The following is a 24597-nucleotide window of genomic DNA, read 5'->3' as shown; positions in this document are numbered from 1 at the left end:
CAAGGCTCGTCAGCCCGTTGGCTCAAGGGAGCCGTAATAAATTATGCAAAAGTTGGTCGCACACTGCTCGTCACACCAGCAAGTTGCCCCAAAGGACTGTGGTAAATGTAGTGGCGACGGCGGGTACGCCTATGCCACGATGTGTAAAAAGAACAGTATGTGTTGCGTTAGCCATCCCTGGACACGTGTTTCGAGGTAGTTGCCTCTCGTCAGCAGGGAGCAGGTCAGTGTAAAGGGGTGCCGTGTGGACTGCCAAAATGTAATTAAAACAGGTCAAGTACCTCTCATGGCGTGCAGGTGCAGATCCAAGGCTCGTCAGCCCGTTGGCTCAAGGGAGCCGTAATAAATTATGCAAAAGTTGGTCGCACACTGCTCGTCACACCAGCAAGTTGCCCCAAAGGACTGTGGTAAATGTAGTGGCGACGGCGGGTACGCCTATGCCACGATGTGTAAAAAGAACAGTATGTGTTGCGTTAGCCATCCCTGGACACGTGTTTCGAGGTAGTTGCCTCTCGTCAGCAGGGAGCAGGTCAGTGTAAAGGGGTGCCGTGTGGACTGCCAAAATGTAATTAAAACAGGTCAAGTACCTCTCATGGCGTGCAGGTGCAGATCCAAGGCTCGTCAGCCCGTTGGCTCAAGGGAGCCGTAATAAATTATGCAAAAGTTGGTCGCACACTGCTCGTCACACCAGCAAGTTGCCCCAAAGGACTGTGGTAAATGTAGTGGCGACGGCGGGTACGCCTATGCCACGATGTGTAAAAAGAACAGTATGTGTTGCGTTAGCCATCCCTGGACACGTGTTTCGAGGTAGTTGCCTCTCGTCAGCAGGGAGCAGGTCAGTGTAAAGGGGTGCCGTGTGGACTGCCAAAATGTAATTAAAACAGGTCAAGTACCTCTCATGGCGTGCAGGTGCAGATCCAAGGCTCGTCAGCCCGTTGGCTCAAGGGAGCCGTAATAAATTATGCAAAAGTTGGTCGCACACTGCTCGTCACACCAGCAAGTTGCCCCAAAGGACTGTGGTAAATGTAGTGGCGACGGCGGGTACGCCTATGCCACGATGTGTAAAAAGAACAGTATGTGTTGCGTTAGCCATCCCTGGACACGTGTTTCGAGGTAGTTGCCTCTCGTCAGCAGGGAGCAGGTCAGTGTAAAGGGGTGCCGTGTGGACTGCCAAAATGTAATTAAAACAGGTCAAGTACCTCTCATGGCGTGCAGGTGCAGATCCAAGGCTCGTCAGCCCGTTGGCTCAAGGGAGCCGTAATAAATTATGCAAAAGTTGGTCGCACACTGCTCGTCACACCAGCAAGTTGCCCCAAAGGACTGTGGTAAATGTAGTGGCGACGGCGGGTACGCCTATGCCACGATGTGTAAAAAGAACAGTATGTGTTGCGTTAGCCATCCCTGGACACGTGTTTCGAGGTAGTTGCCTCTCGTCAGCAGGGAGCAGGTCAGTGTAAAGGGGTGCCGTGTGGACTGCCAAAATGTAATTAAAACAGGTCAAGTACCTCTCATGGCGTGCAGGTGCAGATCCAAGGCTCGTCAGCCCGTTGGCTCAAGGGAGCCGTAATAAATTATGCAAAAGTTGGTCGCACACTGCTCGTCACACCAGCAAGTTGCCCCAAAGGACTGTGGTAAATGTAGTGGCGACGGCGGGTACGCCTATGCCACGATGTGTAAAAAGAACAGTATGTGTTGCGTTAGCCATCCCTGGACACGTGTTTCGAGGTAGTTGCCTCTCGTCAGCAGGGAGCAGGTCAGTGTAAAGGGGTGCCGTGTGGACTGCCAAAATGTAATTAAAACAGGTCAAGTACCTCTCATGGCGTGCAGGTGCAGATCCAAGGCTCGTCAGCCCGTTGGCTCAAGGGAGCCGTAATAAATTATGCAAAAGTTGGTCGCACACTGCTCGTCACACCAGCAAGTTGCCCCAAAGGACTGTGGTAAATGTAGTGGCGACGGCGGGTACGCCTATGCCACGATGTGTAAAAAGAACAGTATGTGTTGCGTTAGCCATCCCTGGACACGTGTTTCGAGGTAGTTGCCTCTCGTCAGCAGGGAGCAGGTCAGTGTAAAGGGGTGCCGTGTGGACTGCCAAAATGTAATTAAAACAGGTCAAGTACCTCTCATGGCGTGCAGGTGCAGATCCAAGGCTCGTCAGCCCGTTGGCTCAAGGGAGCCGTAATAAATTATGCAAAAGTTGGTCGCACACTGCTCGTCACACCAGCAAGTTGCCCCAAAGGACTGTGGTAAATGTAGTGGCGACGGCGGGTACGCCTATGCCACGATGTGTAAAAAGAACAGTATGTGTTGCGTTAGCCATCCCTGGACACGTGTTTCGAGGTAGTTGCCTCTCGTCAGCAGGGAGCAGGTCAGTGTAAAGGGGTGCCGTGTGGACTGCCAAAATATAATTAAAACAGGTCAAGTACCTCTCATGGCGTGCAGGTGCAGATCCAAGGCTCGTCAGCCCGTTGGCTCAAGGGAGCCGTAATAAATTATGCAAAAGTTGGTCGCACACTGCTCGTCACACCAGCAAGTTGCCCCAAAGGACTGTGGTAAATGTAGTGGCGACGGCGGGTACGCCTATGCCACGATGTGTAAAAAGAACAGTATGTGTTGCGTTAGCCATCCCTGGACACGTGTTTCGAGGTAGTTGCCTCTCGTCAGCAGGGAGCAGGTCAGTGTAAAGGGGTGCCGTGTGGACTGCCAAAATGTAATTAAAACAGGTCAAGTACCTCTCATGGCGTGCAGGTGCAGATCCAAGGCTCGTCAGCCCGTTGGCTCAAGGGAGCCGTAATAAATTATGCAAAAGTTGGTCGCACACTGCTCGTCACACCAGCAAGTTGCCCCAAAGGACTGTGGTAAATGTAGTGGCGACGGCGGGTACGCCTATGCCACGATGTGTAAAAAGAACAGTATGTGTTGCGTTAGCCATCCCTGGACACGTGTTTCGAGGTAGTTGCCTCTCGTCAGCAGGGAGCAGGTCAGTGTAAAGGGGTGCCGTGTGGACTGCCAAAATGTAATTAAAACAGGTCAAGTACCTCTCATGGCGTGCAGGTGCAGATCCAAGGCTCGTCAGCCCGTTGGCTCAAGGGAGCCGTAATAAATTATGCAAAAGTTGGTCGCACACTGCTCGTCACACCAGCAAGTTGCCCCAAAGGACTGTGGTAAATGTAGTGGCGACGGCGGGTACGCCTATGCCACGATGTGTAAAAAGAACAGTATGTGTTGCGTTAGCCATCCCTGGACACGTGTTTCGAGGTAGTTGCCTCTCGTCAGCAGGGAGCAGGTCAGTGTAAAGGGGTGCCGTGTGGACTGCCAAAATGTAATTAAAACAGGTCAAGTACCTCTCATGGCGTGCAGGTGCAGATCCAAGGCTCGTCAGCCCGTTGGCTCAAGGGAGCCGTAATAAATTATGCAAAAGTTGGTCGCACACTGCTCGTCACACCAGCAAGTTGCCCCAAAGGACTGTGGTAAATGTAGTGGCGACGGCGGGTACGCCTATGCCACGATGTGTAAAAAGAACAGTATGTGTTGCGTTAGCCATCCCTGGACACGTGTTTCGAGGTAGTTGCCTCTCATCAGCAGGGAGCAGGTCAGTGTAAAGGGGTGCCGTGTGGACTGCCAAAATGTAATTAAAACAGGTCAAGTACCTCTCATGGCGTGCAGGTGCAGATCCAAGGCTCGTCAGCCCGTTGGCTCAAGGGAGCCGTAATAAATTATGCAAAAGTTGGTCGCACACTGCTCGTCACACCAGCAAGTTGCCCCAAAGGACTGTGGTAAATGTAGTGGCGACGGCGGGTACGCCTATGCCACGATGTGTAAAAAGAACAGTATGTGTTGCGTTAGCCATCCCTGGACACGTGTTTCGAGGTAGTTGCCTCTCGTCAGCAGGGAGCAGGTCAGTGTAAAGGGGTGCCGTGTGGACTGCCAAAATGTAATTAAAACAGGTCAAGTACCTCTCATGGCGTGCAGGTGCAGATCCAAGGCTCGTCAGCCCGTTGGCTCAAGGGAGCCGTAATAAATTATGCAAAAGTTGGTCGCACACTGCTCGTCACACCAGCAAGTTGCCCCAAAGGACTGTGTTAAATGTAGTGGCGACGGCGGGTACGCCTATGCCACGATGTGTAAAAAGAACAGTATGTGTTGCGTTAGCCATCCCTGGACACGTGTTTCGAGGTAGTTGCCTCTCGTCAGCAGTGAGCAGGTCAGTGTAAAGGGGTGCCGTGTGGACTGCCAAAATGTAATTAAAACAGGTCAAGTACCTCTCATGGCGTGCAGGTGCAGATCCAAGGCTCGTCAGCCCGTTGGCTCAAGGGAGCCGTAATAAATTATGCAAAAGTTGGTCGCACACTGCTCTTCACACCAGCAAGTTGCCCCAAAGGACTGTGGTAAATGTAGTGGCGACGGCGGGTACGCCTATGCCACGATGTGTAAAAAGAACAGTATGTGTTGCGTTAGCCATCCCTGGACACGTGTTTCGAGGTAGTTGCCTCTCGTCAGCAGGGAGCAGGTCAGTGTAAAGGGGTGCCGTGTGGACTGCCAAAATGTAATTAAAACAGGTCAAGTACCTCTCATGGCGTGCAGGTGCAGATCCAAGGCTCGTCAGCCCGTTGGCTCAAGGGAGCCGTAATAAATTATGCAAAAGTTGGTCGCACACTGCTCGTCACACCAGCAAGTTGCCCCAAAGGACTGTGGTAAATGTAGTGGCGACGGCGGGTACGCCTATGCCACGATGTGTAAAAAGAACAGTATGTGTTGCGTTAGCCATCCCTGGACACGTGTTTCGAGGTAGTTGCCTCTCGTCAGCAGGGAGCAGGTCAGTGTAAAGGGGTGCCGTGTGGACTGCCAAAATGTAATTAAAACAGGTCAAGTACCTCTCATGGCGTGCAGGTGCAGATCCAAGGCTCGTCAGCCCGTTGGCTCAAGGGAGCCGTAATAAATTATGCAAAAGTTGGTTGCACACTGCTCGTCACACCAGCAAGTTGCCCCAAAGGACTGTGGTAAATGTAGTGACACTGACCTGCTCCCTGCTGACGAGAGGCAACTACCTCGAAACACGTGTCCAGGGATGGCTAACGCAACACATACTGTTCTATTTACATATCGTGGCATAGGCGTACCCGCTGTCGCCACTACATTTCCCACAGTCCTTTGGGGCAACTTGCTGGTGTGACGAGCAGTGTGTGACCTACTTTTGCACAATTTAAGACGGCTCCCTTGAGCCAACGGGCTGACGAGCCTTGGATCTGCACCTGCGCGCCAGGAGAGGTACTTGACCTGCTTTTAATTACATTTTGGCAGTCCACACGGCACCCCCTTACACTGACCTGCTCCCTGCTGACGAGAGGCAACTACCTCGAAACACGTGTCCAGGGATGGCTAACGCAACACATACTGTTCTATTTACATATCGTGGCATAGGCGTACCCGCTGTCGCCACTACATTTCCCACAGTCCTTTGGGGCAACTTGCTGGTGTGACGAGCAGTGTGTGACCTACTTTTGCACAATTTAAGACGGCTCCCTTGAGCCAACGGGCTGACGAGCCTTGGATCTGCACCTGCGCGCCAGGAGAGGTACTTGACCTGCTTTTAATTACATTTTGGCAGTCCACACGGCACCCCCTTACACTGACCTGCTCCCTGCTGACGAGAGGCAACTACCTCGAAACACGTGTCCAGGGATGGCTAACGCAACACATACTGTTCTATTTACATATCGTGGCATAGGCGTACCCGCTGTCGCCACTACATTTCCCACAGTCCTTTGGGGCAACTTGCTGGTGTGACGAGCAGTGTGTGACCTACTTTTGCACAATTTAAGACGGCTCCCTTGAGCCAACGGGCTGACGAGCCTTGGATCTGCACCTGCGCGCCAGGAGAGGTACTTGACCTGCTTTTAATTACATTTTTGCAGTCCACACGGCACCCCCTTACACTGACCTGCTCCCTGCTGACGAGAGGCAACTACCTCGAAACACGTGTCCAGGGATGGCTAACGCAACACATACTGTTCTATTTACATATCGTGGCATAGGCGTACCCGCTGTCGCCACTACATTTCCCACAGTCCTTTGGGGCAACTTGCTGGTGTGACGAGCAGTGTGTGACCTACTTTTGCACAATTTAAGACGGCTCCCTTGAGCCAACGGGCTGACGAGCCTTGGATCTGCACCTGCGCGCCAGGAGAGGTACTTGACCTGCTTTTAATTACATTTTGGCAGTCCACACGGCACCCCCTTACACTGACCTGCTCCCTGCTGACGAGAGGCAACTACCTCGAAACACGTGTCCAGGGATGGCTAACGCAACACATACTGTTCTATTTACATATCGTGGCATAGGCGTACCCGCTGTCGCCACTACATTTCCCACAGTCCTTTGGGGCAACTTGCTGGTGTGACGAGCAGTGTGTGACCTACTTTTGCACAATTTAAGACGGCTCCCTTGAGCCAACGGGCTGACGAGCCTTGGATCTGCACCTGCGCGCCAGGAGAGGTACTTGACCTGCTTTTAATTACATTTTGGCAGTCCACACGGCACCCCCTTACACTGACCTGCTCCCTGCTGACGAGAGGCAACTACCTCGAAACACGTGTCCAGGGATGGCTAACGCAACACATACTGTTCTATTTACATATCGTGGCATAGGCGTACCCGCTGTCGCCACTACATTTCCCACAGTCCTTTGGGGCAACTTGCTGGTGTGACGAGCAGTGTGTGACCTACTTTTGCACAATTTAAGACGGCTCCCTTGAGCCAACGGGCTGACGAGCCTTGGATCTGCACCTGCGCGCCAGGAGAGGTACTTGACCTGCTTTTAATTACATTTTGGCAGTCCACACGGCACCCCCTTACACTGACCTGCTCCCTGCTGACGAGAGGCAACTACCTCGAAACACGTGTCCAGGGATGGCTAACGCAACACATACTGTTCTATTTACATATCGTGGCATAGGCGTACCCGCTGTCGCCACTACATTTCCCACAGTCCTTTGGGGCAACTTGCTGGTGTGACGAGCAGTGTGTGACCTACTTTTGCACAATTTAAGACGGCTCCCTTGAGCCAACGGGCTGACGAGCCTTGGATCTGCACCTGCGCGCCAGGAGAGGTACTTGACCTGCTTTTAATTACATTTTGGCAGTCCACACGGCACCCCCTTACACTGACCTGCTCCCTGCTGACGAGAGGCAACTACCTCGAAACACGTGTCCAGGGATGGCTAACGCAACACATACTGTTCTATTTACATATCGTGGCATAGGCGTACCCGCTGTCGCCACTAAATTTCCCACAGTCCTTTGGGGCAACTTGCTGGTGTGACGAGCAGTGTGTGACCTACTTTTGCACAATTTAAGACGGCTCCCTTGAGCCAACGGGCTGACGAGCCTTGGATCTGCACCTGCGCGCCAGGAGAGGTACTTGACCTGCTTTTAATTACATTTTGGCAGTCCACACGGCACCCCCTTACACTGACCTGCTCCCTGCTGACGAGAGGCAACTACCTCGAAACACGTGTCCAGGGATGGCTAACGCAACACATACTGTTCTATTTACATATCGTGGCATAGGCGTACCCGCTGTCGCCACTACATTTCCCACAGTCCTTTGGGGCAACTTGCTGGTGTGACGAGCAGTGTGTGACCTACTTTTGCACAATTTAAGACGGCTCCCTTGAGCCAACGGGCTGACGAGCCTTGGATCTGCACCTGCGCGCCAGGAGAGGTACTTGACCTGCTTTTAATTACATTTTGGCAGTCCACACGGCACCCCCTTACACTGACCTGCTCCCTGCTGACGAGAGGCAACTACCTCGAAACACGTGTCCAGGGATGGCTAACGCAACACATACTGTTCTATTTACATATCGTGGCATAGGCGTACCCGCTGTCGCCACTACATTTCCCACAGTCCTTTGGGGCAACTTGCTGGTGTGACGAGCAGTGTGTGACCTACTTTTGCACAATTTAAGACGGCTCCCTTGAGCCAACGGGCTGACGAGCCTTGGATCTGCACCTGCGCGCCAGGAGAGGTACTTGACCTGCTTTTAATTACATTTTGGCAGTCCACACGGCACCCCCTTACACTGACCTGCTCCCTGCTGACGAGAGGCAACTACCTCGAAACACGTGTCCAGGGATGGCTAACGCAACACATACTGTTCTATTTACATATCGTGGCATAGGCGTACCCGCTGTCGCCACTACATTTCCCACAGTCCTTTGGGGCAACTTGCTGGTGTGACGAGCAGTGTGTGACCTACTTTTGCACAATTTAAGACGGCTCCCTTGAGCCAACGGGCTGACGAGCCTTGGATCTGCACCTGCGCGCCAGGAGAGGTACTTGACCTGCTTTTAATTACATTTTGGCAGTCCACACGGCACCCCCTTACACTGACCTGCTCCCTGCTGACGAGAGGCAACTACCTCGAAACACGTGTCCAGGGATGGCTAACGCAACACATACTGTTCTATTTACATATCGTGGCATAGGCGTACCCGCTGTCGCCACTACATTTCCCACAGTCCTTTGGGGCAACTTGCTGGTGTGACGAGCAGTGTGTGACCTACTTTTGCACAATTTAAGACGGCTCCCTTGAGCCAACGGGCTGACGAGCCTTGGATCTGCACCTGCGCGCCAGGAGAGGTACTTGACCTGCTTTTAATTACATTTTGGCAGTCCACACGGCACCCCCTTACACTGACCTGCTCCCTGCTGACGAGAGGCAACTACCTCGAAACACGTGTCCAGGGATGGCTAACGCAACACATACTGTTCTATTTACATATCGTGGCATAGGCGTACCCGCTGTCGCCACTACATTTCCCACAGTCCTTTGGGGCAACTTGCTGGTGTGACGAGCAGTGTGTGACCTACTTTTGCACAATCGTTTTTTTTTTAGCTGCTGGCTCTGAGTCAGCGTATGCAGGGAGGGGTGGGGCTGGGCCATGGGAGAGGGGAGGAGAAGTGGTATTGGCACTTGCAAGTGCGCATGTCAGTTTGCCTGGCCGCCTTAGAGTGGCCAAACTGACATGTGCACTTTGCTGTTTCTCCAATCCGGCTGTATTGTACAGCCGGGTTGGAGAAACAGCACAGACTCCCTGTGCCTGAGCGAGTGTCTTTTCAGCCAACTCAGGCCAATCCCCACACTGCTGTCATGCTTGTGAGCAGTGTGGGGATTGGACGGGGAGTCCGTGATGCTGCCCCAGGGACTACTCAAAGATGCAGAGCAGAGAAGCAGTGAGAGGTGAGGCAACCGTCAGCATGAGGTATAATTTTTAGTTTTTATTTATTAATCCCCTGTGGTATCCCCCTCCCCTGCACTCCCCCATGTCCGCCCGCCCACTTTTAAATGATATCGGCCGCCACTGCTTCTTTCAAGTTCTAATTATCTTGCATTGAATGGTAAGGAACAGCCTTTGCATATCAGACCTGGACTCGCTTGCTGAATGTTTCATTCTCCTCCTTCCAGGTGGTGAGAAGATGACTCTGTCCATCTCAGTCCTGCTGGCCCAGGCTGTCTTCCTACTGCTGATCTCCCAGCGACTGCCAGAAACATCTCTCGCTATCCCGCTCATCGGCAAGTGAGTCTTGGAAGCGATTTACCATCTGTGCTGGTGTTGTGGTGAATAAGAGTGCATGGAAATCTGAAACAATATACTCATTGATAGGGTGGGGGGAGGGGTCTAACCCTATGTTTTTGTTTAACCACATCCAGTCCAAAAGTCAGCCTTTCCTCTGGATTCCCTTGGTCTCACATAACCTACCACGGCACATAAGTGTGGGAGCAGCACCAAAATGGTGTAACTGCAGTGGAGACATGAATTAGATCTCCACAGGTACTGGAACTAGGCCTGGGTGGTGGACTCCTCTCCGTTCCCGGAGTTTGCAGAGTTTTCTGCACTCCGCACTCCGCGGAGCTTGCGGAGTGCAGAAAACACCGCTCCACATAGTTCAGCAGAGTTTTTTCCTGCTTGCGCTCGCAAACGGTAAGTTTGTGATCGCGAGCTGCCGCTCGGGTAGAATGTCTACCCGAGCGGCAGGAAGACCAACGCAAACGGCAGTTCGCACTGCACTCCGCCACTTGAGGAACTTTGCAGAGTTTTTTTGTCACTTCGCAGAGTTCCGCATAGCAAAACTCTGCAAACTACACCCAGGCCTGACTTTCCAGGAGTACATTCCACGCAGGGCTAAGGTGGGAGGAAAAAACTCTTCTGCATTTCGTATGGATCCACTCGCTTCAAAATGTTTCTGGTCCTGAGAATTCATATGTTCACTTGTAGCTGGGTTGGAAATTGCATGCATTTTTTGGCAATTCTGTTATTTTTCCTGCTTGATTCACGTACATTAGGCATATGAGAAATCATTCTACACAGATCGATTGTGCAGACTTAAAACCCCATTACACCATGGTTATCCATTTGCATGCCAGAAGCTATTGCGGTGCCTGGGACAGCAAATTGAAGCAGGTCCCACAGGACGAGGGCCTGCTTCAAAGTTGAAAACAAAACGTTCTGCAGGGAAAGATACACAGAGCAAGTATCTGGCGCCATCCAGTGGCACTAGATATGCTAGCTGCACGTCACTAATAAAGAGGGCCAGCATGCTTTAAAATCTATAACTAAATGTGCAGCATAAACAAGAGGCCCTCAAATAGCACGAGGCCTTCGGAATTATGAGCGCTCTGTCCCCCTTTTGATGGACCATATCCAAACACTCCTGCTTGGAAAAGTATGTAGAGCCAGCCATATTGGAAAGTCCAGCAAGCACAGCAGTACTTCCTCATGTCCATTGAAGAATGCAGCATCGCTCTGCTACAGGCCATTGTAGCGGTGGCTAGTGAATTCCAAGGCAGGGCCATGCTTTTATGCACAGAGGCCTGCGGTAATGGTCACTTGGGAGATTGGTCGTGGTGTAGGCGTGCACTTTGACTCACAATGCATTTGTGTGTTTGGCTCTGCAAGAAGAATGTGACAGAGAGAGTCGGTGTGTGTGTGTGTGTGCATGCGCGAGCGCAAGTGTGTGTGTGTGTGCACTATGGCTTGGCGGAATAAGTAATTCAGTCGGTGGAATCGAAGGACTTTGGTAATCCTGTGTTACTTACAGTGGCATAACGATACTTGAGGGGGCCCCCCTGCAAAGCAGATGGAGGAGGCCCCCCTGGCGGCCCGGCCCACCACCTACCACTTTGCCCTACCACCCAGAAATCTAGTATATTTTGATTTGTAACCTCCAACATTTAAATGAAATGCCTCTATATTGTCTTTCTCTAAGTTCTAATGAGAAAGTGGGAAACACTCTTAACATGCAAGCTATGCCATTTGTATCAATACTGTCAAAAGCAGATTATTTAACTGAGGCAGCAATCAGAACAATGCCAAGGAGTGACCCTTTTGTCTCAGGAACTGCCTATGGCTGAAGAACAAAGAACAACTATGAAGGGTCTGAAATAGAATTGACAATACCTTGAAACTTTGAAAGACCAACCCCAAACCTGCAATTCCATAAAAGCTCGACTGACAATATACTTGAGAAGTACACAAGCTATATATAACTCAGTATCCTGCGAAAGTCAAGATAAATGAAATGGTGAATTATCTGCATGCCACACACTAGCGACTGTCAAGGGTTGTGCATGATAATAACGTGAACTGAGGAAGCAATTTCAATCATAATGTCTTTATTAGTAAGCACTGCAAGACAGGCAGGCAAACAAGGCTGAGGAAGAAAAGCACAGAAACCTTTCTGTCCCTTCTATCCCTCCGCTATCCTTCTCACTCCAAATAACTGACTAATATCCACTAATATCCACCACTTTATTTTTAAAATCATTTTTATTACCATTTCCAAATAACAGGCTACTACCGTGCAAATTGTAATAACACAGATGAACAGGTATTTTTCACACAAAATATAGCGCAAACTAGACCCAAGACATCGGGTTAAGTGATTTGCCCAGAATCACAGGATGCTGAGCGTCGTTGCCGAGACTCGAACCACATTCCCCAGGTCCGACGTTGACCGCCCTAGCCCTAAGGCTACATCCTCTCCCCAGTATATAGCGCCAACACAACAGGAATAGTACAGCATCTGGTAGTGGTGATGGCAAAATTAGTATTTTCTCCGATATAAGGGACTATGAAGACTATTGACTTAAAAGCTTAAGGTGTCGTAAATTGTCATCTGTAAAAAAGGACAACTGTTCGTTAAGAAAACGGGGAGCCCCCCCACCCCGCCCAAAATCCCAGTATTGTATTGACTATATCCAAGTCTGGAAAAGAGGGGGCAGAAAAAGAGTAGCACGTCCGGAAGGGGCTGAATGTAAGTGCTAGTGAGTGTCACACCGTGTCATAGGAGTCTAGTCTGTGCCATTCCTGCATTGGGTGTGTTTGTGCTCATCACAGAAGTGTGCCCCATTGAGCTGGGCTCTCCAAGTGCCTCATCCGAAGTTTGGGAAGGTACAGCCGAGGCCACTTACATCCCGGTGGCTTCAGGTATGTGAAGGTCTGACCTGCCATACACTTTGTGACCCTGAGATGTCTTTTTCAGGAGATGAAAGAACAGACTTCTGATGATGGGGGTACCTCTCTTCTATTTGCCCCCTCCCCCCGCCATAGACTCGACCTGTCTAATGGACCTGTGTTGGAAGTTACACACGAGCAGATTTATTCCAGATGCAAAGCTTGTGGGCAGTTTCAGGGACAGAGCAACCTCGCAGAGGGAGCACTGAACCAGCCCACACCCAGCTTGGGTGTATCTCCCGCCCCGACTAAATCCTAGATGACCTTTCACCCACGCTCACAGCTGCACTCACCTCTCTTCTCCGACCCTGCATTCATAGAACCTCCCTGGACGTGAAGGGGCTTCTTGCACACATTCTTTTAAATGCTTCTCAATTAAGGGTCCTTTTCTGAACCCCTTGCAATTTATTAAAAGGCCGGCAGGGCGTGCGCACGGCACCACAATTAATGAAGAGAGGCTTAGACTAGAGGCCTCACATTGGCGTGCGCGCCCCATTTAATTTATGGGGACTTGGGGAGGCCGTTCGCAGCAGTTGAGCACCATTTTATCCTTGAAGACGGCGAGGCTTGCTTGCAGCCGGCTCCGCTGAGTGAGGGGTCCCCTGGAGCGAGGGCCCCCCCCCCCCCCACACCGCGGGGGCTGCGGGGGCCTGTGTTATGCCCCTGGTTACTTATGTAATGTGATATTACTTTTAGATTCCGCCGGCGGAATTAATATGCAGTACTTTTTTTTATTTCTAAGAGGGTTGGAAGAGGACCTGTATGTTTAAAAATCACTGCAGAGTATGTAAAGGCGCGGAGTGGCAATTGGCTGCACTATTTTCTTAGCGAAAAATACAGCCAAGGGTGCATTTGTCACTAAGAAAATAGCCCCAAACACCCACTCGGCCCCGTCACAGAATTCTGCAGAATCTCGTAAAATCTCACAGAATTTTAATGTAAATCCGAATCAAATTCTGCCAATTCTTCCCATCCCTAGTGTGCACTCAAAAGAAAAATGCCTGTCAGAGTGAAAATGTACAAGCTGGGTAGACTCTGAGTAAACAATGGACAGAACAGGAGTGGAGGCATATACATGCTCTACCTTCTGTCCAGAATGGAGAGAGCTCAAGCATGCAAGTGTCTGTGTGTACATATCTGTGTATCAGTTTGTGTATGTGTGTGTGTATACATTCTTGCGCCCTGTTGTATATGTACTTTTATGATTGAGTATGCCTTCAGTGACAATGACATAATGCCTGCAATTCTTGGCATTATGTGGGCATCCTTGATAGCCATCTCTCACATATTTTGCAGATCCTTGGCCTGGCATAAAGATGGCCATTCTGGACCACTGTGCAGAGAGGTGTCCCTTCCTGCACATAAACAAACATTAAATAATGACAATTTGCTACTTCTATGTGTGCAGCAGCACACATAAAAGTAACAAACCACCATTATTGATTTTTAATGTGCAGGAATGGACACCTTCCTGCACATAAACCATCATTGCCTGTGCTTGCGTTGGCGCAAAGCAGCTAATTTTAGCGCCAGGGAAAACACAGGGATGCACCATATTGTTGTAAATACGGCACAACCATGCATTTTGGAAATGTCGTAGCATGGTGCTGCCAAATTTGGCACAGCTCAGCGCTTTGATATTTCTGTGTAAATCTGCCCCTGAGATTTCTGGGTATTCCATAGGAACAAGTGGCTTCTTCCATGGTTTCTAGGTAAACAGTGGTAGTCAGTGGCGGTGCGTCCATTAGGGCGCTGGGGCGTTGACCCACAAGCCGCGTCCGCAGCTCCCTCGGCAGCTCTGTCTGAACTGACAATGCATGTCAGTCAGCATGACGCCGGACCACCCACCCCCTTCAGAGTCTGAAGGGGGTGGGCGGTCCGGCATCATGCTGACTGACATGTATTGTCAAGCCAGGGGGTGGCGCGGAGCGCACAGCAGGCAGCAGCACAAGTGCGCATGTTGGGTTTAGGACGGAGAATTTTTCCAACCAGCCTAGTCATGCACACTAGTGTTTGCTCTGGCTGGCGGCTGGGCATTAGGAGAGCGAGGGTTGATCAATGCCGAAACCCTTGGTTTCCTAATGGGCGGCGAGTATTCCGCTAAGCCAATCCTGGCGCTGTTGGAGCAGCGTCAGTATTGGCTGAGAGGGGTTGCGAGTGACGCGTTTTTTCCTGTTCAGAAGTTAAAGAGCGCTAACGCGGGACCCGGTCAGGTAAGTTTTCTTTTTATTTTATTTTAATTTTTAAACTCCCCCGGCCCCCACCCGACCCCACCCCACCAGTATTGCGAGCCAGAACTGGTAATTACAGACACCAGTAAAGTGTTCACGGCAGCTTTTCAGTTTGTTCGTCATACGTACATAGTTATTCACACATACTTTCATTGGTATTTACAGGTTACTGTGTGCGGGTCACACTCAGTTCTACAATTATTGTCAAGATTGGACATTAATATCAGAAGCTTACACTATTATTGGGTGTAGATTACTCTCAACATGGAATGGTGATTTGTAATTTGTACATATAAACATATGTTTGGTGCATGCTGGGGTGCATGTGTATCGAAACAAGCCTAGATATCTCCGTTCCAATACCTGAATGTATGTGCGTTATTGTATTTACCCACGTGCTGGCTCCTCTTCCTTAAAGACACACATGTGCCTTTGTAGCACAGCTTGCAATGGTGCAGCACGTTACGTGCTCCACACTCTTATGTGCTGAAAGCGTACTGTGTCTGTTCCCAGTTGTGCGTGTTGGAGTGTAACATTAAGATGTGTATGTACTGGTGCATTTCCAATGTGCGTGCCGTGGTACTGGAGTGTGACGCAGTGCATCGTAAATACACTCTCAGGGGTGCGCCCTTCCCGGCTTGCTTAGGTTGAGCCTACCGTGCCGACAACCTGGCTGTGTCATTGTCTATTTCCTCTTGAGGAGCGTCACTCTTTTTGTAGTGACAATCCGCGTGTGTTGCAATATCTTAATGCATGTTGAAGAAGCCGCCTGGGAAGAGGATACGTCCATAAAAAGTAAATGTTCTTTACTGTGAATTGTTTTGTTGCCGGAAAGTGTATTATGTTGTGCTGCGTTGGGCGGACACTTTCCGTGGCGAGTGTGTGATGTGTGGTCTCTTTGCAGAGGGGCGTCACGAACCCTCCACCTTATCAGCTTGAGCAGAGGTAGAGGTCACCGGACAATCCTGTGTAACAGGAGATATTTACCTTGTTTGAAGCTCCTTTCAGTCTGGTCTCCCAGGAGCTCATAAATACAATCTCTTGCAGTGGAAAGAAGGAAGGGTGAAAAGGAGAGATAGAAGGAAGGATGGGAGAAAAGGAGAGATGAAAAGATGGATGGGTGATGGAGAGAAAGATGGATGGACGGATGGCAAGAAAGGTGAATAGATGGAGACAAAAGATAGTGATGGTACTGGGAATGTATGACACTATGGTGCCTATTCCGATCCTGTAAAACCCGGGTACAAATAGTCGTACGGAGCGTTTTCTCTGTACGACTCGTACCCGGGAATTCCACCGTACAAACCAGCAAGTACGATTCATACAGAAATACCATTTCCGTACGAATCGTAAAAAACACCGTACGGCTAAAAAATACATACAATTCCGATCCTGGACAGCGCGTACGCGACGTCCGCACGGAGTCAGGCAGCGTTTTACGGACCAGCAAGTACAATTCGTACCCACAGCACTCCGCACAGCTATATTTTTACGGGAGCCAAAAAGTGCCGGAAAAGCTAAGTACGCCGCGATGCACGAGGAAAAGGGGGCCCGCTACGCGACGTACACGCCATCACCCACATGGTACGTGTCATCATGTACGGTGCGTACCCCAACATTGCATATGTATGCACCGTACCCCCACCCCAGCCCCGTATGTATGCGCCGTACCCCCACCCCTGCCCCCTTATGTACGTGCCGTACCCCCAGCCCCGTATATACGCGCCATACCCCCACCCCAGACCCGTATGTACGTGCTGTACCCCCAGCCCCATATGAACGCACCGTACCCCCAGCGCGTAGTGCTGGGGGTACAGCGCGTACATACGGGGCTGGGGGTACGGCGCGTACATTCGGGGCTGGGGGTACGGCGCGTTCGCAACATTGCACTATGCCTCACCACTTTCGATTGTCACCAGCCACCACTGGCGGTAGTTGTTTCTGCTCTGGGAATGCTATCCTTACTAACACAATAGAAATCGAATCCTGACCCCCTGCCAACTCTGGTTGATGTTGAGGAAAGTCATCTTACTGAGGTATGCCTCTATGCAATGGACAAACATTTGTAAATAATTGGCAGAGTCTCTCTGAAGTTTGAAGCCCTGGATGCCTACAACGCTGTAATGGCTGTACCATGGATGCTAACGATGGTGAATTCCATAGCGATCAACTAATGGGCTGTCCTTGGCATTGCAGGTACTTGTTGTTCATCATGGTGCTGGTCACTGTGGTGGTGGTGAGCTGTGTCATCGTGCTGAATCTCCACTTTCGAACCCCCAGTACCCACACCATGCCAGCCTGGGTCAAAGAGGTAAGACTGACCTTAGGGACAGGTAAGGCAGCTTGAGAAGAAGGGCTTGGGTCTTTTCCATTTCCATCTTTGTTTATGAGTCTGTCCTCAGTACGGATATCGCTAAACAGATCTCAATAAGACATCTATCAAAGGGATTCAGTGGTGTTGCGACAATACGAGCATAGTCAATTATCTGGTGACGCCCATATTGCTGAAACCTCGTAAAGATGAGCAACACTCTCTATCCTACCACCTTCTCTCTGTACTTAACCTTGACAATAAAATCTTCACCAGTCTAATAGCTAACAGACTAATACACTTGGTGGACAAACTGGTGCTTCGTGACCAGTCTCGCTCCATACTGGGAAGATCTGCACCCCATAATCTTAGAACCCTGCTTGTTTGTATGCCCCAGATGTACCACAACACAAGAGCAGCAGCAGTACTGTTAGCGGCCTAGAAGGCTTTCAGCGCTTTTGAGTGCTCGGTATTTCTGTCAGTGCTGGAAGAAAGGAGCATTGGCAGACACCTGGTTTCTGTCATAATCTTATATACCAACCCAACGGGTAGAGTTTGCATCCTGGGTTACCCATCTGAACCTTTCTCGGTCAACAAACAACAAAGGCTCAAGATAAGGATGCCTATTTGCTCCCCTTCTTCTCACCATAGCCATAGAACCCCTGTTCTGTATCATATCTTGCTATCCAAATAGTGAAATATCAATGCCGACTGGAAGAATGCTAGTGTCCTGTTTGCAGATGATATTCCTTTTGTTCATCGAAATTCATCGACTTCATCCTTCATCCAGTAATCAGAGAATTTATCAAATTTGGCATCATATCTGTCAAGCTAAACTGGGCTAAATTAGGGCTTTTCCCCATCACTGTAAAAACTCCACCTGCAGAGACTGAATGACCACTATGGTTGTACACTGACTCTGTAAAATATCTGGGCATCCGAACCCACAGAGGTAGTTACCCATAGTGACAAATCGCTATTTCAAAATTGAGGCTACAGACAGACTGATGGATAAGACTCCCACTGTCGGTGGCAGGACGCATAGCTATTATTGAAATGGTCTGTCATCAAATTTACTTAAAATACTTACCATTATCCCACTCACGTTGAATAACACACTTTTCTTCAGAATCAATGCATTACTGTCATGATCGAGAAAGAGTGTTTTGCAAATCCACCAATGGACATTTATTACTATGCTGCTCAGTCCTAACTAGCTATACACTAGGCCTGGGCAGAGTTCGTGGAGTTCGGCTATGCCGAACTCCACAAAGTGGCCCAACAACTCAATCCCGCTATGTGGAGTTCCGCAAGTGGAGGAGTGCATTAGGTCGCGCCGTTCATGAGGATTTTTAGCACTGGGTGTTTGCTCCGTGCTGAATACTCAGCACGGACATCATCATATGCAGCGCAAGAGGGTGCTGCTTCTTTCTGCTGCTCAGGTAGATTTTCTACTCGAGTTGCAGCTTCCTCACTTCAAACAGACGGTTTCTGAACGCGAGCGGTCGCGACCATCCCCGATTGCTCATGCTGAGAAATCTCACTGGGAGGTGGTCTAGCGTTGGATTTTCCTCGCTCGCTAACTTAATTTTGCTGAGTGCGAGTGAGGAAAAAACTCCGCTCTGCAAGTGTTTCTCAACTCTGCGTGCTCTGCAGAGTGCAGAAAATTATGCAAACTGTGCTAACGAAGTGGAGTTCACCACCCAGGCCTACAATACACTGGTTACAGACAAATTGTCATGCTCCACATTTAGTGGCCAAGAAAGACCATCTATAGATGGTTCACTACACTCTCTTGTTTCAACTCCACTTCTAAGACCCACTCATTAAATTTGCACATTTCACTCTCCACATTGGGCAATTTGAGAATCCTGCAAGAAAGCAGGCCCACCCCAAATTTATGCTGCTAATGTATAGTTATGGGGCAATCCCCTATAAAGATATCCTGGTTAACAAGACCATGCTGCATCTAGGAGATCTTTTTATAAATGTGAAATGTATTGCACTTAAGCCATTGACTACTTCCTTCACCCCTAAACGATGCACACTATGTCATACCACAGAATACGACATACAGCAAGCGTGGCCCTCTCCACAGTCCCTATTGAACCACTGAGCTTCCCTCTGATTCAAGACAAGATTGCTTTTTCCAGCAGCATAGGCTAGGTCTGCAGATTATATCATTTATACACTGAGGAAGGTGTAGATGGACATAGTCCACCCAGCTAGACGGCGATGGAACTAGACTTTGGCTATAGACTAGAGAACAAGACTTGGTTATATTCAGGGCCCATGGAATTATGTGATTTTGTGCCTGCGGGCTGGGGCGTTTCTGCATAATTTTGCATTTGCCACCTTGACATGTAATCCATCATCTGCTACGTAATCTGCAGATTTTAACCCCAAAAAATGGTCCTAGCTAAAATGGATCAAAAGTTACTAAAAATGTGGCTACACATGTTGCCGCAAAGCGGAAGTCCCATTGCATAGTTTGACTGATCACCTTCCTGTTGCTTATAGCTGTATTTGGGTGTTAAACTGGAACTAAAGTGGTGAACCCTTTGCACAGACAATGCCTTTGTCAAAAATGACAAAATAATAAAGTAAAACTATCATAATTAAATGTGCCACATTATTCTGCATAATTTGTGTTTTCGTACCGCATAATTTAGTTAATACTGCTGCCTAATTTGATTCTCCTCGGCCGCACAATTCCAGTGGCCCGGGTTATGTTGCTGTAGTCAATACTGCTCATTTTACTGGGCATTTCAGGGAGATATTCAGTGTGAGTTGAGGGTTCCATCTCTGGGTACCTTCTTGACTTCTGTGTGTGGTCCCAGCTCTTTCTCTACAGGTTACCCCGGATCCTGCACATGTCCCAGCCGGCGGAGAGTGAGATGGAACCCTGCAATGGAATCATGATGCGGCGCAGCAGCTCAGTGGGCTACATCGTCAAGGCGGATGAATATTTCAACGTGAAGTCCCGGAGTGAACTCATGTTTGAGAAGCAGTCGGAGCGGCATGGCCTGGCCAGCAGAGTGACACCAGCACGTAAGGATAGGCCCTTTAGCAAACCAGAGGTGCAGCAGTAGTATCCCTAGAAGTGAATTTTAGTGGAGAGCACACATTGCACTACTGATAAAATTGTGTGACCGCCCACAAAAGGCAGTTGTTGAGTGGTGACCCCCAAATTAGGTCCACCAGCATGGTTGTTCAATGTACGGGGAGGTGTGAGCGCAAAAGACGGATACTGCACCTAGCCACATACATTAAATTGTTCAACCACCTTTCACTGTGAAGCGGTGATTGAGGCAAAATATGAGCCTACATATTTGCTTAAAATGTTTAAATCGAACTTTGCATGTTTCTTCCGGTATGTGAGTATATATTAAGCCCGGGGGGAGCAAATTGAGTTGCTCTACGTGAAACTCCAAGGAGCTGGGCAAAAACTCTGTGGAGCTCCGCTCCACGTCTCCACCCCCCTCAATAAATATTTATTTAAAAAAAATACAAATTAAGGTAAATAAAACACACTTACCTTTATCGCTGTGTCTCCGGGCTGCCCTCCTCCTCGACATGGTCCTGCAGAATCACCTACATCAGACATACTTCGTGAAGGACTGCGCGCAGTCCTACCATGACGTACGTCTGACGTAGGGGATTCTGCAGGATCACGGCAAGGAGGAGGAGGGCACCGCAGAGATAACCCGATAAAGGTAAGTGTGTTTTATTTACCTTAATTTTCATTTTTATTAAAAATATATATTTATTGAGGAGGGGCTACTGGGAACCTTTTCCTTTTGTTACTACTTTAGGTTCATTGAAAGTCTACTGTGAACCTTTTCCTTTTGTTACTACTTTAGGTTTATTGAAAGTCTTTACGGTTTCCTCACCGTAACTGGAACCAATGATCCAATTATATACCCACAAGGCGGGCGCTGGTTTGTACGAGTTTCTAAAAATTAATCCTACCGCGTTGGCCGCGGTTGCTTCACCGCTCTCGGCCCGATGTTACGAAGCAGTGTGACATGCCCTCCATGTCCCCCTCCCGCCGTATGAATATTAACGCCAAGTCAAGGCAACAAAGTGAACTGAGTCAAGGCTAACGCCCTATCGTGAGAACGCGTCCTGCACTCGCACGGGCAAATCAGGAAATGTACGTACTCAATCCAAACAACAGAAGAAGCGTTCTGAGTATACTTGCGGGTTCACTCGGAGACCGAACTCTGCCTCCGCGTCCGCGCTTATTCGAGCGCTCAGGTACGGAAGCTCAGTTGTTCCACACCGCCGCCGGAAAACAAAGGCGGAGTCCACGGCATCTTTTCCAAAGCCGTTGAAGCCGCTGAACTCGCGGTTCTCGTCAAAATCCTGGAACAGAATCTGGAACGCAGATTCGACAATTACGAATTACGCACAACGTCTGTTGTGCGTAAGTGTTATTTATACACTCGGCTCCTCCCACTCTCTCGCTGTTGTTTCTGGGAGATGTAGGCGAGGCAGGTACATGACGCCTGATTTCTGACAGTAGGTCCCCTTCCAGGCGCCTCCTAGCACCCGGCTTGTCAGGAAACTTGCGATAAAAAGCGTTAATTCTGGCCGGCGCGTGCACATGGGCGCTGGGAACCCATGAGTCCTCCTCGGCCGTGTACCCCTTCCAGGAGATCAAGAACCATAGGTTTCCTCCCCTATACTTGGAATCCACCACACTTCTCACCTCGTACTCCTGGTCGCCCTCCGTGGTTACTGCTGGAGGAGGCTTCCTCAACCCCCCTTTGGCCGGTTTCAAGAGGCTACAGTGGAACACCGGGTGGATTCGCAGGGAGCTCGAAAGTCGCAGTTTGTATGCCACCGGATTGATCTGTTTGATCACTCTGTAGGGCCCGATGTACCTTGGGTGGAACACACTAGCTTAAAACGGAAGTTCTTAGTGGACAGCCACACACGGTCCCGCTCAGGTACGGAAGCTCAGTTGTTCCACACCGCCGCCGGAAAACAAAGGCGGAGTCCACTGCATCTTTTCCAAAGCCGTTGAAGCCGCTGAACTTGCGGTTCTTGTCAAAATCCTGGAACAGAATCTGGAACGCAGATTCGACAATTACGAATTACGCACAACGTCTGTTGTGTGTCAGTGTTATTTATACACTCGGCTCTTCCCACTCTTTCGCCGTTGTTTCTGGGAGATGTAGGCGAGGCAGGCGCATGACGCCTGATTCCTGACAACTGATATTCTGTCACCACGGTCCCTTTTTAGAGTGAGGGCAACTGAGTGTGAAAGGGAAAGTATAAGTGAGTGGCAGTAAGAGTGAATGTGAGTGAAAGTGACCGTAAATATTTGAGCATGAGTGACTCAAAGTGACTCAGAGTTAGTGAGAATAAGTGAGACTGAGTGAGTGGAAGATTGAGTGCAAGTGAGTGTGAGTGAGAACGTGTGAGGGAATGAATGTGAGTGAGAGTGAGTGGGAATGAATAAGAATGAGAGTCAGAATGAGTGTGTGACAGTTTGAGTGAGTGTATGTGAGAACATATAAATGAGTCAGATTAAGAGTGAGTGAGAGTGGATGCGTGAGAATTAGTAAAAGTAAGTGCAAGAGATTGAGAATAAATGAAAGTGAGTGGAAATGAGAATGAGTGTGAGTAAGTGAAGGTGAGTGAGCGTAAGTGAGAATATAGTGTTAATCTCCCATTGGTCCAGGCATACGTAAGGTGCTATTTGGCATACAGAACCCCCCCCAGCAAGATGCTGGCACTGGCTTACTGGAGGCAGTTCTTATCATGACAGTTATTTGTGACACAATACTGGCACAGGAATACTAGAGGTCACATTTGGCATACGGTAAGCCAATGGCAAAGTGCTGGTGCTGGCAAACCAGAGGTAATTATTAGTATAGGGCCACATGATAAAATGCTGGCACTGGCATACTGGAGGAAATTCTTGACATAAAGGACATCTGTGGCAAAATGTTGGCACTGGCACACTGTGGGCAATTCTTAGTTTAAGGGAGGACAACTGTTGTATAAGGGGAGAGGACAATCATGATAAAATGCTGGTCATAACATGCCAGAGGTATTTTTTGCCATAAGCTTTCCCATGGATATGAATGGAGCTAATGGTAAAATTCTGGCACTGGCATATTGTCTACAATGTATGTCCTAAAGGGGCACCCATGATATATGGGGCACTCGTGGCAGAACGCTGACCACGGCACAATGGAGGTCATTTTTGACATATAGGATCACACATTTTGCTAAAAATGGTGTCAATTCATGGTGAGCATCAGCTTTCATTAGCTTGACATAGCAAGAAAGGACTTGAATATTTCATGAGTGGCCCATCAGAGTCTATGGTGTTTTAACAGAATTATGTGAAAATTGCGCTTTCAAATGCATTACATGTAGGCCTGGGCAGAATGTAAATTATACCGGTATAATTTCCATAATTTTGAGATTTTCCCATTATTCTTGCTACATAAAATTCCAGAATTTACACCACTGCTGCACTTTGTACAATTACATGCCATTTGAGGTAACACTGTACCCCAAGCCCACAGGAACAGCCGAACACGAGCAGCGGTTGTTCACGGTGCTTTTGTTTTTTCCCTCAATTTTTTCACATAAAATTTTACCTTACGTAACAAATAAACGCAAGGACACATTGTGCCCTAAAATATCGGACAGAGTGACAGATTTGCATTTCACATAATTAGAAGTAATTTCATGTAATTTTGCCAATGCTTGACGTTATTACATGAAAGCAAATTATGTGAAGTTTGCACACCCCGAACTATATGACTAATTTCTTTTCAAAATGTTCTCATGAGGAGAATGCCCCTGAACCACATCTGTAGGAGATTGGGCTCACTCACTTTGCATACTCTGCACAATTAAAGGAAAGTAGTATGCCCACCACTTCAAAGATCACCAGCCACCATCGCAAGAACATTCGGTAATAACTAGTGTCTTGCTGAGCACTGTTTACTTTCTACAGTTTCCACTCCAACCAAGGCATTTTGCTTTAGGGTATGTTAAATAAATAAATTAAGCAGTACAAGGAACACGCTTCAGATAAAATAAAAAATGAACTAAAAATCAAAAATACAAGTTGCCGCCATGTTTTATTACCTTGAATACATGAAAATGCATGTGTTTGAATGAAAGCTTCACCTCCGAGCTTCACGTGAGTGATAATGCCCTACAAAGGATCATGAGTTAATAAGCAAGAGTTTAAAACCAGTAACGTATTTCATACTCAATATATATGGTCTATATCAAACAATACATGTAGACATTACTACTATTTTTATTTTATATTTTTGCAATTTTATGTAGCGCGAACTTGACCCGAATCCAATCAGGTATCAGAGCGCTTTACATAGCACCAGTAACGTTACATGAGGCACACATTCATTTTTTGTTAGGAACGGGGAGATTAAGTGATTTGCCCAGAATCACAGGATGTTCAGCGTCGTTACCGAGACTCGAACCCAGTTCCCCAGGTCCGAGGTCGAGCGCCCTAGCCGTTAGGCCAACTCCTCTCTTAT

The 24597-nt window shown here is 48.8% G+C and overlaps 1 protein-coding gene across 1 annotated transcript in view; it reads left to right on the top strand.

Moving 5' to 3' along the window:
* The window catches only part of LOC146786160 (acetylcholine receptor subunit delta-like), an 84452-nt gene that overhangs the window by 55071 nt on the left and 4784 nt on the right, over window positions 1–24597 (top strand). The window contains exons 8-10 of the mRNA XM_085635684.1: window positions 9469–9580; window positions 16945–17059; window positions 19900–20110. Coding sequence (XP_085491810.1) covers window positions 9469–9580; window positions 16945–17059; window positions 19900–20110 — 438 coding nt within the window. The remainder of the gene's footprint in view (window positions 1–9468; window positions 9581–16944; window positions 17060–19899; window positions 20111–24597) is intronic.

This window comes from Triturus cristatus, chromosome 11 (genome assembly GCF_964204655.1).
Source record: "Triturus cristatus chromosome 11, aTriCri1.1, whole genome shotgun sequence".
NCBI lineage: Eukaryota > Metazoa > Chordata > Amphibia > Caudata > Salamandridae > Triturus > Triturus cristatus.
This window is presented reverse-complemented; position numbering and strand designations above follow the sequence as displayed.